This window comes from Phyllostomus hastatus, unplaced genomic scaffold, assembly GCF_019186645.2.
Source record: "Phyllostomus hastatus isolate PE091 unplaced genomic scaffold, TTU_PhHast_1.1 phas_scaffold_1674, whole genome shotgun sequence".
In the NCBI taxonomy this organism is placed as follows: Eukaryota; Metazoa; Chordata; class Mammalia; order Chiroptera; family Phyllostomidae; genus Phyllostomus; species Phyllostomus hastatus.
In genome coordinates this window covers 4,926,051-4,946,686 of record NW_025334011.1, presented here as the reverse complement: position 1 = coordinate 4,946,686, position 20,636 = coordinate 4,926,051, and the positions used below count along the sequence as shown (strand labels likewise).

At 41.6% G+C, this 20,636-nt stretch overlaps 1 protein-coding gene across 2 annotated transcripts in view; it reads right to left on the bottom strand.

The window, feature by feature from the left end:
• Positions 1–20,636, bottom strand: part of SHROOM3 (shroom family member 3) — a 276,985-nt gene that overhangs the window by 218,009 nt on the left and 38,340 nt on the right. Inside the window, exon 1 of one of the 2 annotated variants that reach the window (XM_045857752.1) lies at positions 4,241–4,290. The exons of the other annotated variant lie outside the window; for it this stretch is intronic. Within the exon in view, the coding sequence (XP_045713708.1) occupies positions 4,241–4,276 (36 nt within the window). The 5' untranslated portion in view covers positions 4,277–4,290. Of the gene's footprint in view, positions 1–4,240; positions 4,291–20,636 lie in introns of those variants that run through there. 2 annotated transcript variants of the gene reach the window in all.

Below are 20,636 nucleotides of genomic sequence, written 5' to 3'. Positions count from 1 at the left end.
ATATCTAACTCTGATCACTGACTGATACTGCAAAGGCAAATGTTATATCCTCGGTTCATTAATTTGAATCCTGAGTGAACCTGCCTGGTCTTGACAGGATGCAAGACAGCATCATTATAACCAATGTTTTGAACTCTACATCTGATAGATTGCTTATATACATTTCATTTAGCTCTTTTTCTGGAGTTTTGATCTGTTCTTTCATTTGGGCCATGTTTCTTTGTCTCCTCATTTTGGCAGCCTCCCTGTGTTTGTTTCTATGCATTAGGTAGAGCTGCTTTGATTCCACATCTTGGTAGTGAGGCCTAATGTGGTAGGCATCCCGTAGGGTCCAGTGGCACAGACTCCTCTATCACCCAAGCTGGATACTCAAGGTGCACAGTTTGTGTGGGCTAAGAGTACACCCTTTTCTTGTAGCCTTGGTTGTTGCTGGCAGATCAATGGGAGGGATTCACCTTGGCCAGTCAGCTGCAAGGACTGGCTGTGACCACTGACCACCAACCTCCACTGTCTGTGGAGGATCAGCTGTGCAGGGGCAGGCTGGTGGTGCTCCAACATGGTCTGTGGCTGTCCACTGGGTGCACTGGCCCTGGGGTTTCTCTGGTGGTGTAGGCCAAGGTGAGCCCCCATCTGTGTTTTGCCCAGGTCACTGTGCCTGAGCTGTAAAGCAATCTGAGATGGCTGCTACTTGTGTTGAGCTTGGAGATTCCCAGGCAAAGCCAGGCTGTGAATCTAATCTGGCTGCTGCTTGGGCTCACTGAAGCCAGGGGTTACTTGTTTGAGTTTGATAGTATTTAGGAGCTGAGACCAGCCATTCTTACAGAAAAGCAGCATGGGCAGGCCCATAAGTTGGGTGAGGACCTCTGGGATTCTCCAAGGCAGGTCAAACAGTGTTAGCCAGGTTGTTGGAGTCTCAGATATGGCACCCACTCATTGGTTCTATGAGGGGAGAGTTTAGCAAAGGGACAATGGCCTCTTCTCACCTTGATGCCAGATACTTTGGTTTCTCCCTATATACCACTGGTGCCTTTCAAGCTGCTACCCCAGTACTGGATCTCAGAGAGAGAGGGTCTGAATAGGTAAATCCATATGTGGGTTCTTTAAGAGGAACTGCTTGGGGCTCCGGTAGTTTCTTCCCCTGAATCCATCCTTGCTGGTATTTGCAGCCAGAAGTTGTGGGGCTTATTTTCCTGGCACTGGAATCCTGGTCTAGGGGGCCTTGTGTGGGTCTGGACTCCTCACTCCCAAGATATCCCTCCTGAATTTTTATCCACGTGGGTGTGGGACCAGCCCATTCAGCATCTGCACCTCCCCTACCAGTTGGATGGATATAGTTTCTTTAATTCCATAGCTGTTAGACTTCCATTCAGTTTGATTTTGGTGTTCCTGAGTGATGGCTGTTCTATATTCTAGTTTTAATTTTGATGTGGCTGCACAGAGGTAAGCCATGTCTGCCTACACCACTATCTCACCCACAAGTCCCCCCATACTTCATTTTTAATTATAAGTAGGTTACAGTTTAAATGTTTAACATAGTTATAATAAAGTTTCATGCGTCATATTTTATTATAATATAATTCAATACCATAAGTCACCCTTTTTAATTGTACAGTTCAATGGTTTTAATATATTTACATTGCTATGCAACCATCACCACTGTCTAATTTCAGAACATTTTCATTACCCCAAAAGAGACCCCATATACATTAGCAGTCATCCCTCCTTCCCTACACCCAACTCCTAGCAACTACTGATCCACAGTACTTTTCACCTCTATGAATTCGCCTATTCTGGACACTTTATATAAACGGAATCATATAACATGTGGCTTTTTGTGTCTGGCTTTTTTTCATTTAGAATACTTTTTTTTCAAGTTTTCTCTGTGTTGTACCATGTCTCATTCCTTTTTATGGCTGAATAATATTCCATTGTATTGATATACCACATGTAGTTTATCCACCACCAGCTAATAGAAGCCTGGGTTTGCCTACTTTTTAAATATTATAAATAATGCTATGATTATTCACACAACATTTGTGTGTCTTCATTTCTCTTGGGTATATGTCTCTGAGTAGGATTCCTGGTTGTACCGTAACTCCATGTTTTACTTTTCGAGGAACTTCCCAACTGTTTTCCACAGTGAATGCAAGTGTTACTGTGGTTCATATTTTTCATTTAAATATTTAACCAGTAAATGGCCCTGGCTGGCGTAGCTCAGTGGATTGAGCGAGGGCTGTGAACCAAAGTGTCACAGGTTCAATTCCCAGTCAGGGTACATGCCTGGGTTGCAGGCCATGACCCCCAGCAACCGCACATTGATGTTTCTCTCTCTCTCTCTTTCTCCCTCCCTTCCCTCTCTAAAATAAATAAATAAATAAATAAATAAATAAATAAAATCTTTTTTAAAAATAAAAGTAAATAAATATTTAACCAGTAAATGGCATTTTGAATTTTTTTTTAAGTTAACTAAGTTGCTTCTTGCTCCCCATTAACCTGTGGTTGATTTTTTAATGTGGATCATTGGTCCTCAATAAACTCAAGGGTTCTACCCCTACCAGGAACTCTACCAGTAGAGCATTTAAAATAAGTTAATAAATGACTATATAGTAGTGTATCTTTAAAAAAAAAAAAACATTAGTCTCTGTCAGGTAAGAAAAAGCAAAGTCCCAAGTCCTCCAAATTTCCCCCTTATCCTCAGCATTTTCTTTGTTCCTACCAGGTAAGGACAAAGATTTGCCTCTGTGGGTGTTACCTAACAGCAATGAAGTCATTTTCTTTTAAAGGCTTTACATCAGCAATTACTCAGTTCTCCTTTCTCCCCTTAGAGCAACTACCTGTAAGTGTGACTAATGAGATACAGGTATTGCTTTTCTCATAGGCAGCTTGAACAGCTTTTTCTTGTGTTTACCAGGGATTTTCTCTCTTTCAGAGGCTAACACATACATGCAAATGGCTACTAGGGAATCATGAGAAGCCCAACAGTGCAACACTTCTATGGAAGGTCCTCTGAAGTCCCGAGGAGTCCAGGATGAGTCTCTGACACCGAGTCAGCCTGCTTCAGCTCCCCACGTGGGAGCTGGGAGCCCAGCATCGGCTAAGGCAAGTCAGCCCAGGCTGGCCTGAGGGGGTGGCACACTGTCGAGCACCCAAGCATTTTATAGGACGCGTCCACGCAGATGTGGGCATACTCAGTGGTTTGGGGTACTTTTATGAAATTGCTAAGGAAGTCAATTATGATCCAATCCACCTTCTTCCTGAATTTTAGCAAAATATTAACCATTTTCCACCTTAGTACTTTCATAAAGCTCTCCCTAGTTAGTCATAATTCAGGTCTTGATAAGACCCTTATGAAATTTTTTGCTAACTCTCCCTCCCTGGACATGCCTCATCAAGCTGTCAGAGTGATGTGTGATTCCGTGTTCACTGGTACTCCTCCCACCCCCAGCTCCTTAGGACCACGTTAGGTTTGACATCCCCTTCCCTCCCCCACTCGAGTGCCTTGGAGGCAGTCTGGGTAGTGGCTTCCAAAATGGCCACCAAATTCACAGGTTAAGCATTTTCCCTTTTCATCCCTCAATCCCCAAGCACCCCAAGCAGAGGGTATGACTTCTAAATCAGGCACAAGAGGGTGAAAAGCGAGGGAATTTTGAGAAAATGGCCCACATTCCAAATTTACCAGTTTCCTGCTGCTGCTTCCCTCGATTATTCTGTTCTGACCACTCAACAGGAAGAAAAGGAAAGAAGGAAGAGTGTTTTCTCCGAAAGCCAACACTCAGTTCATGGCCTGCTCCCCTTTCTCTCCTCTACAGATGCCCTCCTGGTCAGGTCTGGAGTATCCCAAAAATGCGTATAAGTTCACAGCCAAACATTCTTTACTATCAGGGGAGCAAATCCCAGAAAATGAGCTGAATGCCACTGAAGGGGATTATAAGCACAGTCTCAAGTTGCTCGAGTCCGATGGCGTGTATTCAAACCATTAAATAACTTCTCCCTGGTATTTACGTGTCAAGTCCCTTCCAGTCTACATGAACACTTGAACTAGACACTTGACCCTATCTTTTCAGCTCTTGCATTCTACTTCCACCTGCATGCTTCTGTCTTGAAGTCCACAAAGTCCCTGGAGAAAGATGATCTTTCTATTTTGGCCTCACACCCACCACCTGTGGCCTTAGGCGCCTGGCCTCTGCTCTTAGGAATCCCCAGAAGCACCTTCTCTAGAGTCTGAAAACAGGACTCTTACCCTGTTTCTGCCACAGCATTGTCCATCTGACTTCATAGTCTGCCTCCTGCCTTCTGCCCAGCCACTCCCAGCCCTCCTGGCCAGGGGCCATCGTCCAACCAAGGATCACAATGTCCCACAGCTCTGCCCCTCCTACTGCCATTTGTAACCAGGAGACATTTGAATAGCACAACACAAGGGTGTTTTATTTGAAATCTATTTACCTGGATGACAACTACCAGCCACACCTCAAATCTTTCCAGATCCTGGAATAAAGAAGTTGTTGGCAGTATGTAAAGCACACAGCTGCCACCTACTATGCAGCTCCCAACTTATCACAGGTGAGAGCTTGGCAGGTATTTCTTTGCGAAGCAGTAGCTTGGATGGAAAAGACCTGAAGGAAGGGTGGGGTGTGTGGGGGTGGGTGGTAGGTGCTGAGTGGTGGCTCCATACCTTCTGTGGAAATATTCAAAAAGCTGGAAGATCCTGATTGTAGTGATATAAGCATTATTCTAGGGTCATTAAACCATGGCCTCACGGAAACCACCAAGAGCAGGCTGTGATCTTAAGCTATCTGCTTCCTTCATAACATGATGTAAGTTAACATGGGGAATAACATGGGGAATATCCCTGTTTGCTACTGGTTGTAGCAACCAGTCTTGCTGGTAGCAGCCCAGAGTCTTGTCTTCTGCTGCCACCTTGTGTTTGAGAGAAGAAAGTCTAAACTCATAGAGTTGCTCTAGCCATGAGAAACCAGCATTTTAGAGCTGGAAAAGGTCTTAGAAATTCTCTAATTCAACTTCCTCCAAATCACTAACAAGGAAACCAAAACCCAAACTGGAACCAGGAGCTGCACTCCCTCTCCTGTGCCACACCACTGCTTTGGAAAATTACACTCCCAGAGTGTGCACTTGGGTCCAGTCCTCAACACTCGGACCACAGTGGCCATGGAAGCAATCAATCCCCAATCCAAATCTATGCACATCTCATCCTGTGCAAACATTGCCAGAGCGGTCCTGTGTGACAAGGCCCAGTGAGCAATAATAAGAGCTAACACTTACAGAGCACTCCCTGCAGAGCAGGTACTGTGTTAAGCACTGTGCCTATTAACTCACTTAATTCTTCCAGTCACCCTATGAAACAACAGGTATTATTATCCCCATCTTAGGGTGATGGAAACTGAGGCTTACAAGTGGTGAAGGAACTTGCCCAAAGTCACATAGCCACTCTGGCAGAGAGAAAATTCTAACTTGGGTCTCTGCAATGCAAAGTCTGTGCTCCTAACTGTATCATTACTTGTCACGTTGACTTTACCCCATCTAATTGCACATCATGTTCAAACTAGAAGAGATCACATAAGGGTCTGTTTGTTCACTTACTACCTTTCTTTGTCTGCACCCTGTGATGTCTCCATGCCCTTTGCCACCCTGAACTGTGCTCCTCAGACCAGAAGCTTGACCCTCACCCACAAACTTGTTAAGAATACAAATTCTCATTGGCTTCCTAGGCACTTATAATCTAGTGCTGGGCCTGACAATCAGAGCTTTCACACGCCCTCAGGGTATTTTGACAACATTCAGTTTGTGATCCTTTGCTAGAGAACATCTGAATATTTCAACAATGATTTGAAGTTAAAGAAAGAATAGATACAGTAATTTAGGTATCTGTCTAAAACAGAAAACAGAGAATTAGGGGAGGTCAAATTCCACTCTTACTTAGCTAGTGGAAAAAGATCTCCTGGAATTTTTGCAATTTCTTCCAAATTCCCCTTGACCTCACACCTTTTAGCTTTGAGAGAGAAAGGTCAGCCACCCACCAAGATGAGCAGAAAAGGAAGTACTCCCTCTGGGCAAAGAACGGTACCGACAGAAGAGGAGCCAGCCCCCCAGCCTCAGGACTGCAAAGTTCAGCACCACCGTCCTCATGCCCCGCCTCAGGGAGGAACCCTGGCTACTTGCCCTATAGGTAAAGCTCCCAGGACTTTCAGTGTTCTAAAATCCTCAAACTACTTTTTTTTTAAACTTCTTTTTTTTTAAGATTTTATTTATTTATTTTTAGGGAGGGAAGGGAGGGAGAGAGAGAGAGAGAGAGAAACATCAATGTGCGGTTGCTGGGGGTTATGGCCTGCAACCCAGGAATGTACCCTGGCTGGGAATGGAACCTGGAACACTTTGGTTCCCAGCCCGTGCTCAATCCACTGAGCTATGCCAGCTAGGGCTTCTCAAACTACTTTTTAATGGCATATTTTTTTTCTGGTGATAAAAGCAATCCATGGTAATAACTCTAAAAATTTAGAAAAAGAAGAAAACCATAAAGTAAGCTAAAATCACCCATCCTTCTACTCTAGCCCGTGTTCATGGATTGGAACTTCATACTGTTACAATGGCAAAACCCTGCTAACTGGCCTAAAGTTTCAGTGCAATCCCTATCAAAGTCCCACTTGGCTTCTTTGCAGAAACTGACAAACTAATTCTAAAATCCATATGTAAATTTAAGGAACCCAGAATACCTCAAATAATCTTTAAAAGATCAAAGTGGGAGGACTAATACTTTCTAATTCAAAACTTACCATGAAGTCATCCAGACAGTACAGTGCTGACCGACAGAGGGAGAGACATGAAGAGAATGGAAGAGGATGGAGAGTCCAGAAATACCCCTCACATTTATAGTCACTTGATTTTTGACAAGAGCCTAATGATAATTGAGTAGGGAAAAAAGAATAATCATTTCAACAAACAGTGATGGGACAACTAGATGTGCACCAGCAAAAGAAGTTGGACACTTACCTCATACTCAACTGATCAAAGACACAAAAGCAAGAGCTGAAACTATACAGCATTTTAGAAGAAAATATAGACATGAATCTTCATGACCCTGAGTTAGACCGTGGTTTATTGCATATGATAGCAAAAGCTAAAGCAAGAAAAGAAACAAATTGATAAGCTGGGTGTTGTCAATATTTAAAACTTTTGTGTTTCAAAATTGACACCATCAAGAAAGTACAAAGACAACCCTGAGAACAGAACAGTTTTGTACATCAGTTTTCTGGTAAGGGACTTGTATCTGGAATACAGGATGGGGAAAAGAAGGTTTACAGGTGTTCTTATGGAAAATAATACAACAATGAATAAAGAATAATACAAAAATAAACTTTGTATTTTGTGTACTCACAGCTGTAAACTTTTGCCCCACCCCATATAGAAGAACTCTTAGAACTTAACAATAAAAAGACAACCCTATTTTTAAATGGACAAAGACTTCATACAAAGATTTCTTTGAAGAAGTTATAGAAATGGCCAATAAGCACGTAAAAAGATGCATGACGGGAAATGCAGGTGGAAACCACAATGACATGTCATTTCATACCCACCGGGATTGCCGTAATCAAAGACAAGTGTCGGCGAGAACGTGGAGAAATCGGAGCCCACATACCCTCCTGGTGGCAATGTGAAATGGTGCAATGGCTTTAGAGAAGTCTCAGTAACCTAATACAAGGTCAGTTTTGGCGTGTGCTGCTCACACTTGGTCACACGAGTCTATCTGGAGGCACACTTGAATTTTCCTTCATGACATTATTCAACTCTTTCACATCCTTCTTAGTTTTCCTGTTGGATCAAAGATAAACTAAACAGAGATAACTAAAATCTCCTTTTGCTCTTTCTGATCCCTGTTGTGTAAAGCTATATGAAAACTACCGTCATTGTAAATTGTAACCCTTTTCATTATAAATTTATCTCTTTGTCTAGCTAAGACTTAAGTTCAGTCTTGTCCGACATTAATAATGTGAACCTAGGTTTCTTATGTTAGCATTCACCTTCTTATGCTTTTGTCCATCCTTTTAGTTATTGAGGAGAAGGAAAAATGTACAAACATGTAACTGGATTATTTTTACATAAATAGGATCATAAATGGGAAAAAGTTGTGGGGAAGAGGGATTATAGAAGGAATGCTAGGGTAGAGCTCACTTTTCATCTTCCATAAGAGAAAGTCAGTAGACGGTACCTACACCTGAAAAAAATCACCAAAAAAGCCATATAGGCATGTTACTAAAAATATGGTTGCAAGTATTTTTTTAAGATTTTATTTATTTATTTTTAGAGAGGGAAGGGAGGGAGATAGAGAGAGAGAGAGAAACATCAATGTGCAGTTGCTGGGGGCCGTGGCCTGCAACCCAGGCATGCGCCCTGACTGGGAATTGAACCCACAATGCTTTGGTTCACAGCCCACACTCAATCCACTACACTAGCCAGGGCTGCAAGTATTTTTTTTTTAACAGTTAAGAGTTGAGTGGTTGCTTCAGGGAATCAGGAATGAGGTAGGATGGAATGCAGAAGGGAAGGCACCATACCATGTCTATAGCCAAGTTGTTTTAAGATTCTATATTCTTCCTACCTTTCCCTGCCCTCTGGATTAACTGTTAAGATTATTAATAAGATTTATGGATGCTACTTATTAAGAACTAACTATGTGCAAGGCTAAGCATCACATGTACCTCAAGTTGAGGTAGAACTAAGCCCTGGGAAAGGGCTGTAGTATTAGGTCCTAGAGCCAAAACAGAAGTGGACATCTTAAAAGATCCAGCTAAAGCATTTGATCAAGTTCAACATCCATTTATACTTTTAAACAAAATCTTAGAAAACTAGAAATAGAAGGGAACTTTTTTAAAGCTCCTTTAATAGTTTTGAGAACCTTATTGTGGTGGGCACTACTATTATTGCCGTTTATCAGATAAGGAATGTTAAGTTCACAGGGCTAGTCCATGGCAACACTCTGCCCAGCTCCACGACTTGAGGTCTTTCTACTACCAGGTCCACCTTAAATCAAAGACCCAGGTACACAAAGTGGTCCTTAGAATGAAAACTCAGTTATACTCTTTGTACATTCTCTCATGTTCACAGGAGGGCATTAGGGCTCATTTAAACTTAAATAAAATATGGATAAGACCTCTACAATGATTACTACAAATATTACTGGGCAAAATTTTAAAAAGACCTAAATAAATGGAGATATCTACCACATTCTTGTATTGAAAGACAAAATAACTTTAAGGTGTTAATTTTCATGAATTAATATACAGATTTATCATAATCTTAATCAAAGTTTAAGCATTTTTTTGGTGAAAATTAACAAGGTGATTCTAAAATATATATGAAAATGCACAGGACCAAGAATAAGTGAGACAATCTTGAAAAGAACAAAGTTGGAAGACTTCCACTTCCAGATGTCAAGGCTCATTATAAAGTTATAGTAATCAACATTGTGCAATATTGGCACAAGGAAGCTGACCAATGGAATAAAATAATCTAAAAAAACCCCACACATATACAGTCAGTTAATTTATGAAAAGAGTAACACTGCAGTGAACTAAGGGAAAAGGTTCTGGGTCCACTGGATAGCCATGTGAGAAAAAGTATCAAGTTTCTAATTTCACATCACACACAAAAATCAATTCCAGATAAACTGCAGATGCAAATGTAAAAGCAATTAAAAAAAAGCATAGGGAAATATTCTATGATATTGGAGTAACAAACATATCTTTTAAAAACTATAAAAGGTGGTAAGCATAAAGAATGAAAATTTATAAATTAGGGTATATTAAAATTAAGAACATCTGTTTATTAAAAGATATTGTAAAGAGACTGAAAAAGTGAGACTCATGGTGAGAGAAAATATTTGCAGTACATATCTTTAACAAAAGACTTGTACTTATAATATATAAATAATTTTCACAAATCAATAAGAAAAAGACAGGTAACCTAATTCTAAAATGGACAAAAGACTTGGCTACTTCACCAAGGAAGATATCCACATAGTCAATGAAAACACGAAGTGATGTCCAACTCCCACAGTGATCGGAGAAATGCCAAATTAAAGCCACAATGAGATACCACTATATACCCACCTGAATGGCCAAAATGAAAAAGGCAGCAGAGAATACCAAAAGTTGATGAGGGTGTAGAGCAACTGAACTCTCATACACTGCTACTGAGAATATACAACAAATGAGTATAACCACTTTAGAAAACTATTTGGCAGTGTCTATTAAAGCTGAGCATATATGATTAACCTATTACCCCAAAATTCCCCTCTTCACAAAGATGAGGACAGAGTTAAAGGAGCCAATAAGAAACAGTAAAGCGCCTTGGGGTCAGCACTAGCTGGAGAGGAACTGGTTTGGAAACAATGGGGCCTGTAGCTGTAGGCAGGGCTGCCTACAGGAGCTATGCCCTTCTGTAAAGGAACATGACCCAGGCAAACCCAAGGCCCACTCTCCAATTTTCTTCTGTTATTTTAACTAGAAACCAGACAGCAAAGGAGCCTGTTGATAGAATCCATACAGCTCAGCCTCCTGAGGCCCAAAGCAGCAGGAAGGGCAGAGCATAGATCTGGGGCAGCAAAAGGAGAAAATTGAATACACTAATGTCAGACCCAGAGCATCACTCTGGAGTCAGATGACCCAGGTCCACATCTGGCTCTGCCACACACCAGCTGGGAGGCCTTCAGGCAATACATAGGGAGTTAACCTCCCTATGCCTCAGTTTCCTCATCTGTAAAATGGAAGTGATAATAATCTACCTCATAGAGCTATATACTATGCAAAAGAATAAATACATGAGAGGTATTCAGCATGTAACAATTATTCCATAAGTGGTAACTACTATTATTTTAAGCATTCTCCTTTACATACTCCATGCTCATTTAAACAGAGACGTTTATTAATTCTAAATATATCTTGTATTGTGCCTATGCTTAAGACAGGAATGTTCCCTGATCTCTTTTCTAGAAGCTTCAAAGAAGCCTTTCAAGTGTGACTTTCTCTACAAAGACTTCCCTGAGCTCCTCTTCTCTTCATCTAAAGATCTGCACCCACCCATCCCTAATGGTACTTAACTACAGTCCTCACCGCATGTATGTGTCTATTCTCATTCTTTAAAAGCAGGAATCATACAGTGCCTAACACTGTACTTTATATACAAATGTTTGTTTACCTACCCTGAATTATGTATAAATTTTACTGTATTGAATATTGTTTGAAACAAGTACACCACTGGCTGACACTTTAAAATCCTGTAATTTTAGTGAGTATTTGTTGAGATGGTTTTTCTGTATCATCACTGGCAGCAAAAGGGAGCTAATCATAATTACCAGTTACAGAGCATCTACTCTGTGCCAGGATTTCACACATTACATTGTGAAATTCTCACAGCTAGCCCACAAGGCAGGGGCAGATGGAGGAAGTAGGGCTCAAAGAGAAAAATGTAATTTGCAGCTAGTAAGTGGCTGAACTATGTGATCCCCACTCAGACCTCTCCGAAGCTTATGCTCTTTCTACGATGCCACGTGGCTCCCCACCATCGTATAGACTGATGTCAGGTGTGAACAGGTACTTCTGGGCTTTACTTACTTTCTTCATTTGTACAATGAAGGAGGACTGGGCACTTTCTGAGATTGTTTCCAGTATAGATTTGTTGTTTATATCATGTGGCTGTGTGGTCACTGCCGGGGACACTGCCTTCATAAAACTGGTTAGAAAACACAGGTGCTCCCGGTTTCTGTCACACGAATGCATGAGGAGGTTTGGTGAAACTGCTTTCTGTCGGACTCAAATTTCCCCTTCTTCGGTTTCATGGGTTACAGTGAAGTCAACAAGAGTGTAATTTGTGTTTGCATAAAACCAGAACACAAAAGAGAAGATCCAGGCATTATTGAGTATTCCCATACTGAAAGGGCAAAGTTCAATTTTGTTTGCTACTCTCATTATTCAGCAACTATGCCTCTCATTCACTGCTGATATCCCAGCGCCAAAGCTCCGTAGTGTTTCTGCTGCCTTTGGGAGATAAGCAGAAGCCCACTCACTATTTTGTTAAACTAGAATATATTTGGTGATTAAGGGGTAGAGTTAATTCAGTCATACAACTTATGAACTCCATATCATTCACAATGAAAGAAAAAGTAAATCAGTCCTGCTTATATACTGCCTAAAAGAGAAAGATCTCTTCCTCATCCTCTTCTCTACTGTCTATCAATCAATCAATCAATCTATTTTCCTCAAGCTATCCATGTATCTAAGCCTCAGTCTAGCTCAATCAAGTAAGGTAGGTATACAGCAGGTAAATTGAAATTAGGACAAAGTGGTCACCCCTGTGCAAACTCCCGGGTAACCAAAAGTACAAATTCTCAATCTACAAACATGTAATAAACACTCGCCCCAAGTAGTAGCCTATCTCTGATCACACAAATGTAGATTGTTCTATCTCAGGATACAGGAAAATACAAGCCTGCATGACTACAGTCAAAACAAACTAGAATTCGCACAGAAGGAAAGGACTGAAGACTTCAAATCATGACACTTGGCTCAAAACCATTTTGTGGTTCCCATCTCATTCAGAGGAAAAGGCAAAGTCCTTGAGCCAGCCAAGGGTCCCAGCGCGAGGTGGCTGCCCACTACCGTCCCCCTTGCCTGCTCTGCTCGTGCCACTCAGGGCTCTTTCTTGCTCTTCTGACACGTCAGACGTGCCCTGCCGTAGGGCCCTTGGACCAGCAATACCCTCCGCCTTGAATATTCTTTCTTCAAACATCCCCATGGTCCACTGCCTTAGCTCCCCATTTTTCTATTTCATTGGTTTTCACTCTTTATTATACTTTTTTTTCTGCTTACTTTGAGATAATTATTTTTAAGCCACTAAATTTGGAATTTGTTTGTTACTTAGCAATAGATTACTAAAACAAAAAGGAAAATAGTTTCTCTACAAATAAGCTACTTTAAGAAGTTCCAAGAGAAGTTTTAGTTAGACATGCTGTTGGGGGTAAGAGTTGTGAAGGTGCTGGGCTGACTCACTGTGAAATCAGATGAATAAAAATGCTTTTTCCTCACAGAGCCAAAGTGACTTGTCCAAGATCTAGGAATAGAACTGGAGTTTTCCTAACTCTCAGGTCACTGTACATTCATTTATTCGTTCCATAGATATTTGGGGGCACTATGTTTATGTAAGGTGCTATGCCAGGAGCCAGGGGTACAGACATGGCCCTTTTCTTTTGAGAGGTCATTCTATCAGGTGAGGCAGATCCTAAGCAATGACTTACTTGCATTTCATTTGTAAAATTACAACTGTGATAAGTCACAAAAAAAGAATAGGGTGCTTTGAGAATATATAATGAAGGGAGAAGGTTCTGAAATAATCTGGGGAGAATGGACAGAGACAGTTAAACTAAACCCAAATGAAAAATAAGAATTAACTGAATGAAGAAGAAAATAAGGAACATTCCAGGTGGAAGTAAAGGCACACCTTCTTTCCACTACATCAACTGCCTCTTATAAAATGTCATGGTGTTCCTTACTCTTCAGTGCCTGGGTCAGCAAATATTATAATTAAGAAATAAGAATAGCAAGTGGAAATACACAGAAGAGAGAGAGAGACATCAAATAAGTAAGGAGTTCTCCCAACTGAGAGATTTAGCAGGAAGGTCAGCTAGTCCAAGAGAACCTGTGAAAACTGAAAGACAGGCATTATGTAAGCTGTTAAATGGTTTGGGTTGTACCCCACCAAGAAAAAGGGTCTCACTAGGAAATCCTGTACCTCCAATCATTTGTCTGTGCTCAGTGGCTTCTTTAGGGACACCAACTGCACACAGTCTCAGGAACAAGTGATGGCATCCGGGGCTTGGAGCAGGTGAGAGCGGCATGTTCGGGGTGAACTTCTCAGGTCACGGCCACCCCTCAGTGCTGACGAGTCCAAGAGGATGGCCCGCCCGACTCCCTAACGCTGCCATGCAGCCTCCTCACCCTGGAAAATTCCCCTCCACGTGATTCAGACACCTGTGTCATGGCATATGCTAGACTGTCACAAGGCAGAAGGGCTCCAACCTTCATTCTTAAATTCGTACATTCCAAACTCTGAACACACCCCACTAGCCTCCTAATCTTGCCAAGTGTTCTGTGCTGTGCTCATCACACAGATTCTTTGATCTTAATGATAACTTTGGTCCATTGACACCTCCATTATCTCCCAAACTACTTGTTTCTTCCTGTCTTCAAGTCCTCTCTTATCACATTTGGTCCTTGTCTTCCCATGGCGTCCATCTGTCAGCACTCGAACCTTGTGCCATTCACCTCTGTTCTTATATCTAGGCTGCGGAGTGCAAAGAAAATGATACCATGTACACATTGCTGCCACAAAAGTAGGATCAAGGGTGGGAAGTGGGGGTGGCTGGGGTTGGGGGGAGTGAGGGAGACAGTGGGCACAACTGTACTTGAACAACAATAAAAAAAATTTAAAAACAAAACAAAACTAGAGTCTCTCATTTAAGCTGACAATCAGCACTGGCCCTGTTCCCCACGTTAGCCACACAGTCCTCACCTCACACATTCATCAGTCTTCTCAACCACCTGTGCACTGTCTTACACATCAGAGAAAATAAGAGCCCACAGCACCAGAACCACATCAGCTTCCTGCTCCTCTGCCATCAGATGGCGTTTCCTAGAAGTAGAGCCTGTGACAGGGCTTCGTGTGCAAGGGACTTGATGAGAGGCGTTCTCAGGAGAAACCTGTAAGGAAGTGAGGGAGCCGGGAGGCCCAGAAGATGTGGTTTCCGCTGAGGTCAATTCTCAGTCTGATCCCGTGGGATCTCCAGAGCATGAACAGCACCAGAGTCGTCCACTCTGAGGCAAGCAGGCCAGAATTTTAGGCTTTCTTATCAATTATTTATCAACAATAGGCCATCCCTGGGGGAGGGTTCATCACAGCAGAGGGCAGCTGTCCACAGGACAGTGCAGTGGGGAGCCTTACAGCCAAAACTCACAGCAGCTCAGGGTGGGGGACTCAGTCCAGTCAAGGGGACCTGAGTTTGGCACCAACAGCAGCTCTTACAACTCCCAAGCCCACAACCTTACCTACATCTCTAGTCTTCCTCTTACTGCTGAACTTTTTTAGTATTGCTCCCCAACAGCCTCCTAACCTAGTGTGAACTCTCACCTCACTGCTCATTACATTGTAGTTTAATCATCAGCTTAATTTATTTTAGCAGCTCCCAGATGATGGGGGCCATTCATTCTTCTCAGTATCCCTGCTGCCTTCCTTTATGTAGGAAATTTGTTCTGAATAAAATGTTTGGGGTTCATTGGTGGCTTATTAGCAGGAATTTCAAGTTAGGTAGGAAGGAGTTTTTTTGTTTATTTTTTTTGTTTTTTTTTTAAAGAGCCTTCCCCTTTGAATCATATTGAATAGGTGACAGACTTAGGCAGCACCTTTAGAACTGGCCTTGACCAATGAACTCCATTTGCCAAATTCTGTACCTGGTATGTTGGGCACCAAAGACTACAAGATGAGGACCACTGAGGGTACCACACAGAAAGCACCACAGGCAGCCCCTCCTGCTATTCAATCTCAGGATAAACAACTAAAAGGCCAAGGTTGCTCTGGCCAGGTAGCTCACTTGGTTGCAGCATCGTCCCATACACCAAAAGGTTGCAGGTTCGATACCAGTCAGGGCACATACCTAGGTTACAGATTTGCTCCCTGCATAGGGGCACTTAAGGGAGACAACTGATCGATGTTTCTCTTTCTCATTGATGTTCCTCTCTCTCTCACCAATAAAAAAACATATCCTCAGGTGAGGATTAGAAAAATTAATTAATTTTTAAAATAGAATAAAATGAAAAGCCAGGGCTTTTGGCTGCTCTCTAGCTGCCAATATTTGGGGGTTAGGGGGTGGAAACCTCCACTTATCATTAGGCACCTACCTCAGCCATGTCTTGCATCACGTGGGTGTTGATATCAGCATGCTCTGTCTTTTTCTTGCTCATTTCCTTGCTGCTTTTAACATAAGGGTGTTGTGCCCTGAAATGCTTACCATCTGGGAGAGGTCTCCTCCATTCCCCCAGCTTGGCAGTCCTCTTACACAATGGGGAAGCTCAGTTGCCCAACCCAGAGGTGTTAAGTGATCTTGTTTGACAAACTGGAACAAACCTAGTAGTACACAATGTTGACTCTGCCTCTGAAGTGCTGCAGGCAGCTAGCCACACACCAGGTGAAAACCCACGTGCAGTTTTGTCCCTCTCTTGGCTGTAAAGACTCATGCTTTCTGCTTCCTTAAAGACATGTTATGTGGGTAAAGAGTTTACAAACAACTGAATGATAAGCATAAATGAAGTCTCAAGAGGGCTGGAAATTTAGAAAAGAGTTTCAGAGATGTGGCAATCATTTCTCTATTAAGAAATAACTAATCCAGGGGAACAGAAATCAATCTAGGTCACACATCAGCAGAAATCAATTTAATTTGGGAGAGGACAGTGAGCATAGAGAAAGAAAAATAAACAAGGGCCAAACCAGCCATTTCAAAATTCAAAACAAGAACCATAAATAATGGCAGCCTATAATAAAAAATTAGTATTTTTATTTCATGCCCAAGCCAATTAAGGGTGGAAAGGAGAAGGGGATGGAAGAAATGTTCAAGGGTAAGTGAAGAGCAAGAAAGGTGAGGGAAGGCTCTCTTCTCATCTGGTTTCTGATCCAGACCTCAGTTTTTTCACTCCCCTCCCCTTGGGCTGAACCCCCTCAGCCCCCTGCTGGGACATCAGATCTATCAAACCTACAGAAACTCCAGCTGCTCTTCCTCAAGCAACCTAGGCTGATGCCATCATCATCACTTGCTGCCCTAGAATTAGGATTGTCAGATTTAGCAAAGACAAATGTAGAACTCCCCAATAAATCTGAATTTCACATAGATAATGAATAGTTTTTTAGTATAAGTATACCTCATGCAATATTTGGGACATACTTACACTGAAAAATAAAATTCACTTTTACCTAAAATTCAAATTTACTTAGGTGTCCTGTATTTTACCTGGCATCTGCACCCAGAATCTTATGATCAGAATCAGATTTTATTGAGGCTGTACCGTTAGCACGATTCTTAATTGTCTCCAGGTGTGTTCTCTCAGAGAAGAGTGTCTGGAAGACCCGCACTGTCCCCACTCTGCCTGAGAACACTGGAGTCTAGGCCACAGTAGTCAAAACTCTAAGCTCAGGGGGACAGGACCTCACACATAATTTAAGCAAACATCTTCATTGACAAATATGGACTCTCCAAAAGATGAAATTATTTTCCTCAAGTGGCAGTTATTAATGCAGAATCAGGAACAGAGTCTATGTATCATGGTGTTATTTTTGTTTATTTGTTTTTTCCTTTCTCTCTCACAACAGTTTTCTTACCATAAACAGGATGTATAACAGGCCAAACTTCAGCAGCCAGGTGGGTGCTAAATTCTAAATTAATTTTGTAAACTTAAAAAGTATAAAATGAAGACTTCAAAGAGTGAAAGTGTTGGCTTTTGTAAAATCCCGTTTTGAAATTCTGCAATTACTTCTCAACCAGTCAGTCATTCAGACCATCAGAAGGCAAACTTGCTGCAAGTCCAAGCTCCACAAAGCAGGCTAATTCTTGTTAGAGCACATCCATCACTGGGCTAAGCACACCTCCGTACCAGCGGACACCGCCAATGAAAGGAAGGTGCAAGGAAGCTAGGTCCAAACGAAGAAAATGTTTCCTGTGCCTAGTTTGCACCTAGGAGCGACAGGGGTGCTGGAATTCACTAAGAAACCTGTTGTTATTTGAAAAGCACGTTGCAACACTGCAACCTGCCAGGGACTCGCACCTAGCAGCAAACGGGCTGAGATCTGAGCTGGGCTGTTGGGCCTCTAGAGACCTTTGTTAAAGGGCCCTCTTTTTCTAGAAATAGTATCCACATTACACTCTTTTTTTTTTTAGGAACACCTATTGTTTTGGAGATTTCAGGGGACAGTTCTGATGATCACTCCCCATGCGGTGTTTTTCCAAAATTAATGTTTAAAAAAAGAAAATATAGCCAGGCTTGGATTCCAAGATAACCTGGGACATACATGAAGTCCATCCATTTGGATGTATCGAGATGACCAAAAAGGCCGGACAGGGTTTTTTTTCCATAAAACAAGACATTTTCCATTTTCACCAATAATTTTATTGATTTTGATATTTTGAGTATGTCAGCTATCTCGTGGCATAACACTGATTCTTCTCAATTAATGTCTGGATTTGATTGCTATCGACTTCAACTGGTCTACCTGACTACAGAGCATCCTCCAGAGAGAAGTCTCCAGCATGAAACTTTGCAAATCACTTTTGACATGTTCGATCAGTCACAGCACCTCCTCTATACACTGCACAATTTTTTGTGTGTTCAGTTGTGTTTTTACCTTTTTTGAAATAATAAAGCATAATATTCAGGAAATGTTGCATCTTTTCTTCCACCTTCAATGTTAAATTGGCTGCACAAAAATTCACCAATTTTGAAAGTTTTTTAAATGCATACTGATGTGACAATTGTCACAGTACAATCTAACAAAATTGTTTCAAATGAAGTTAAAGTCCACTAAGCACTATTAGAGCCATCTTACGGAAAAAAAACCAAAGGAACACTTTTTGCCAACCCAATATTTATAGCTCTGATCATAAATAACAGGATATCCATCTAAAAATGACTTGAACAATGGGAGTTTGGAGTTTATTTTTTTTCCACGTGAGACATCAGGAGATGTATCATCCCAGGGTGGTTTCAGGAGCTCCCCAGTGTCAGGGGTCTACATCAACTTCCCACCTGTTTACTTGGCCTGTGCCTCAAGACTACAAGATGGCTGCAGCAGCTCCCTGTTTGATAAACTTTATTTGAAAATCAAAGCAGAAAGAATTTTTCTTACTATGTTTCTTATCCTTAGAGAGAAAAATCTTTCCTAGAAACCCCCAGCAGGTATCCATTGTGTCTCATCACCAAAGACACATGCAAGAGAGTCTAGGAAAGTAAGGAACCAGAATTTTTAGCCTCTATGTAGTGAGATGATGCCTCTGACAGCGGAAAAGGACTACCACACTTCCCACTCTCTGGTATAGGCGGTACATCCGTGCCTAGCCCACATCTCATGCTGAAAGTCTTTGTAAACTGGCTTTAGCTCCTGATTCCCCTATTTCTATTCATGATGCCAGAAATCCTTCTGTCACGGCTCTGGAGACCTCAGATTCATCTCAGACTCCTTCCTTTCCCTAATCCCCAGAACCAACCAGTACCCATGGCTCCAAATTATCTGTCCCTTCTCAGGAAACCTTGGATCTCTCCTCTCCTTTTGGTTCTAACCTAAAATACTGATTCAGACCCTTATCACTTCACAGCCAGACTAAGGTACAAAAACCAAACCATTCTGCCTTCATCCTAGATACCACTTGCTCATGTTTGTAATTCAGAAAACTGTCAAGGATTCCCCCCATGAACCACAGAAAATAGTTCAAAACCTTTAGCCAAATCCTTAAGGTGAGCCACAATGGGCTGCAGTGGGTAAGAAAGCAGACTTTGTAGTTAAGTGACGTGTGTGATATTTGGCTACTAACTAAACTCTCTAAGACTTAGTGCATTCTTTTACGAAATGGAGGGAATAATAATATATAGTACATGTTGTGTCAATAAATGGCAGTTATTGTTTATTTCTCTTATTCTTGTTATTAAATAATAGGCACTCTACTATGTATTAGAATGTTTGGTGCCTGTCCTCAATGAGCTGATTTCAATTGGTAAATAAAATTCTACTATTCCATTGGCCAAATTCACCACTAATCTACCACTCAATACCCATTTTATAAGCAGATTCTTCATCTTTCTCTACTTAAGAAGAGACCTAAGGGTAGAAACATTTTGGGCTATGCTCTTTTCTTCCAGGAAGCATTCTTCAAAATTCTAAAACCTCATTTTGTCCTCAAGAAGACCTTCAGTTGCTTTGAGGCTATGAGCCCTGGTTCATGTCTTGACTCACTCTCTCAAAGTACACTATGCGTCCAGAAGCTGTTAACAGTATTTATTTGTCTTCATCTGACATCTGTGCAACTTCTAAAAGCAGAAATGAAAAGCCACGTGGTAGCTGTTTGTTTGCTTGTGCTAAAGTTAGTTGTTTTCCGTACATTTAAGTACTGGAGATGAAAGGCCACATCAGGGATTAAATGGACATAAAAATTATATTCTTCTCACTTTGCTATGGTCTTGTGACTTCGCTTTTTCATCTTCAAAATTTGATTCCTCTTAATTTGACTCTTTTCCAGTTTCCACAAACCAGCTATCACAAAAGACAATATTGTATTATAGAGCACTCATTCTGTTTTTTTTTTTAAAGAATAAAAGGTATATCTTAAAAATAAGCAAGATCTATACCCTGCTGATCCATATAACTAATGCTTCCACATAACTAACGCTTCCTTTGTTCTCTGAAACTATCCAAGTGGTGAAAGGCTGAGACAATGCCTCAGTTCACCAGTTCATTTCGGCAAAGTGCTGGCAGGGAGCTGAGCCCTGTGCTTTCCCTCCTTCCTCCAGAGCTCTGGCCAGAGGCAGGCATGAGAATTT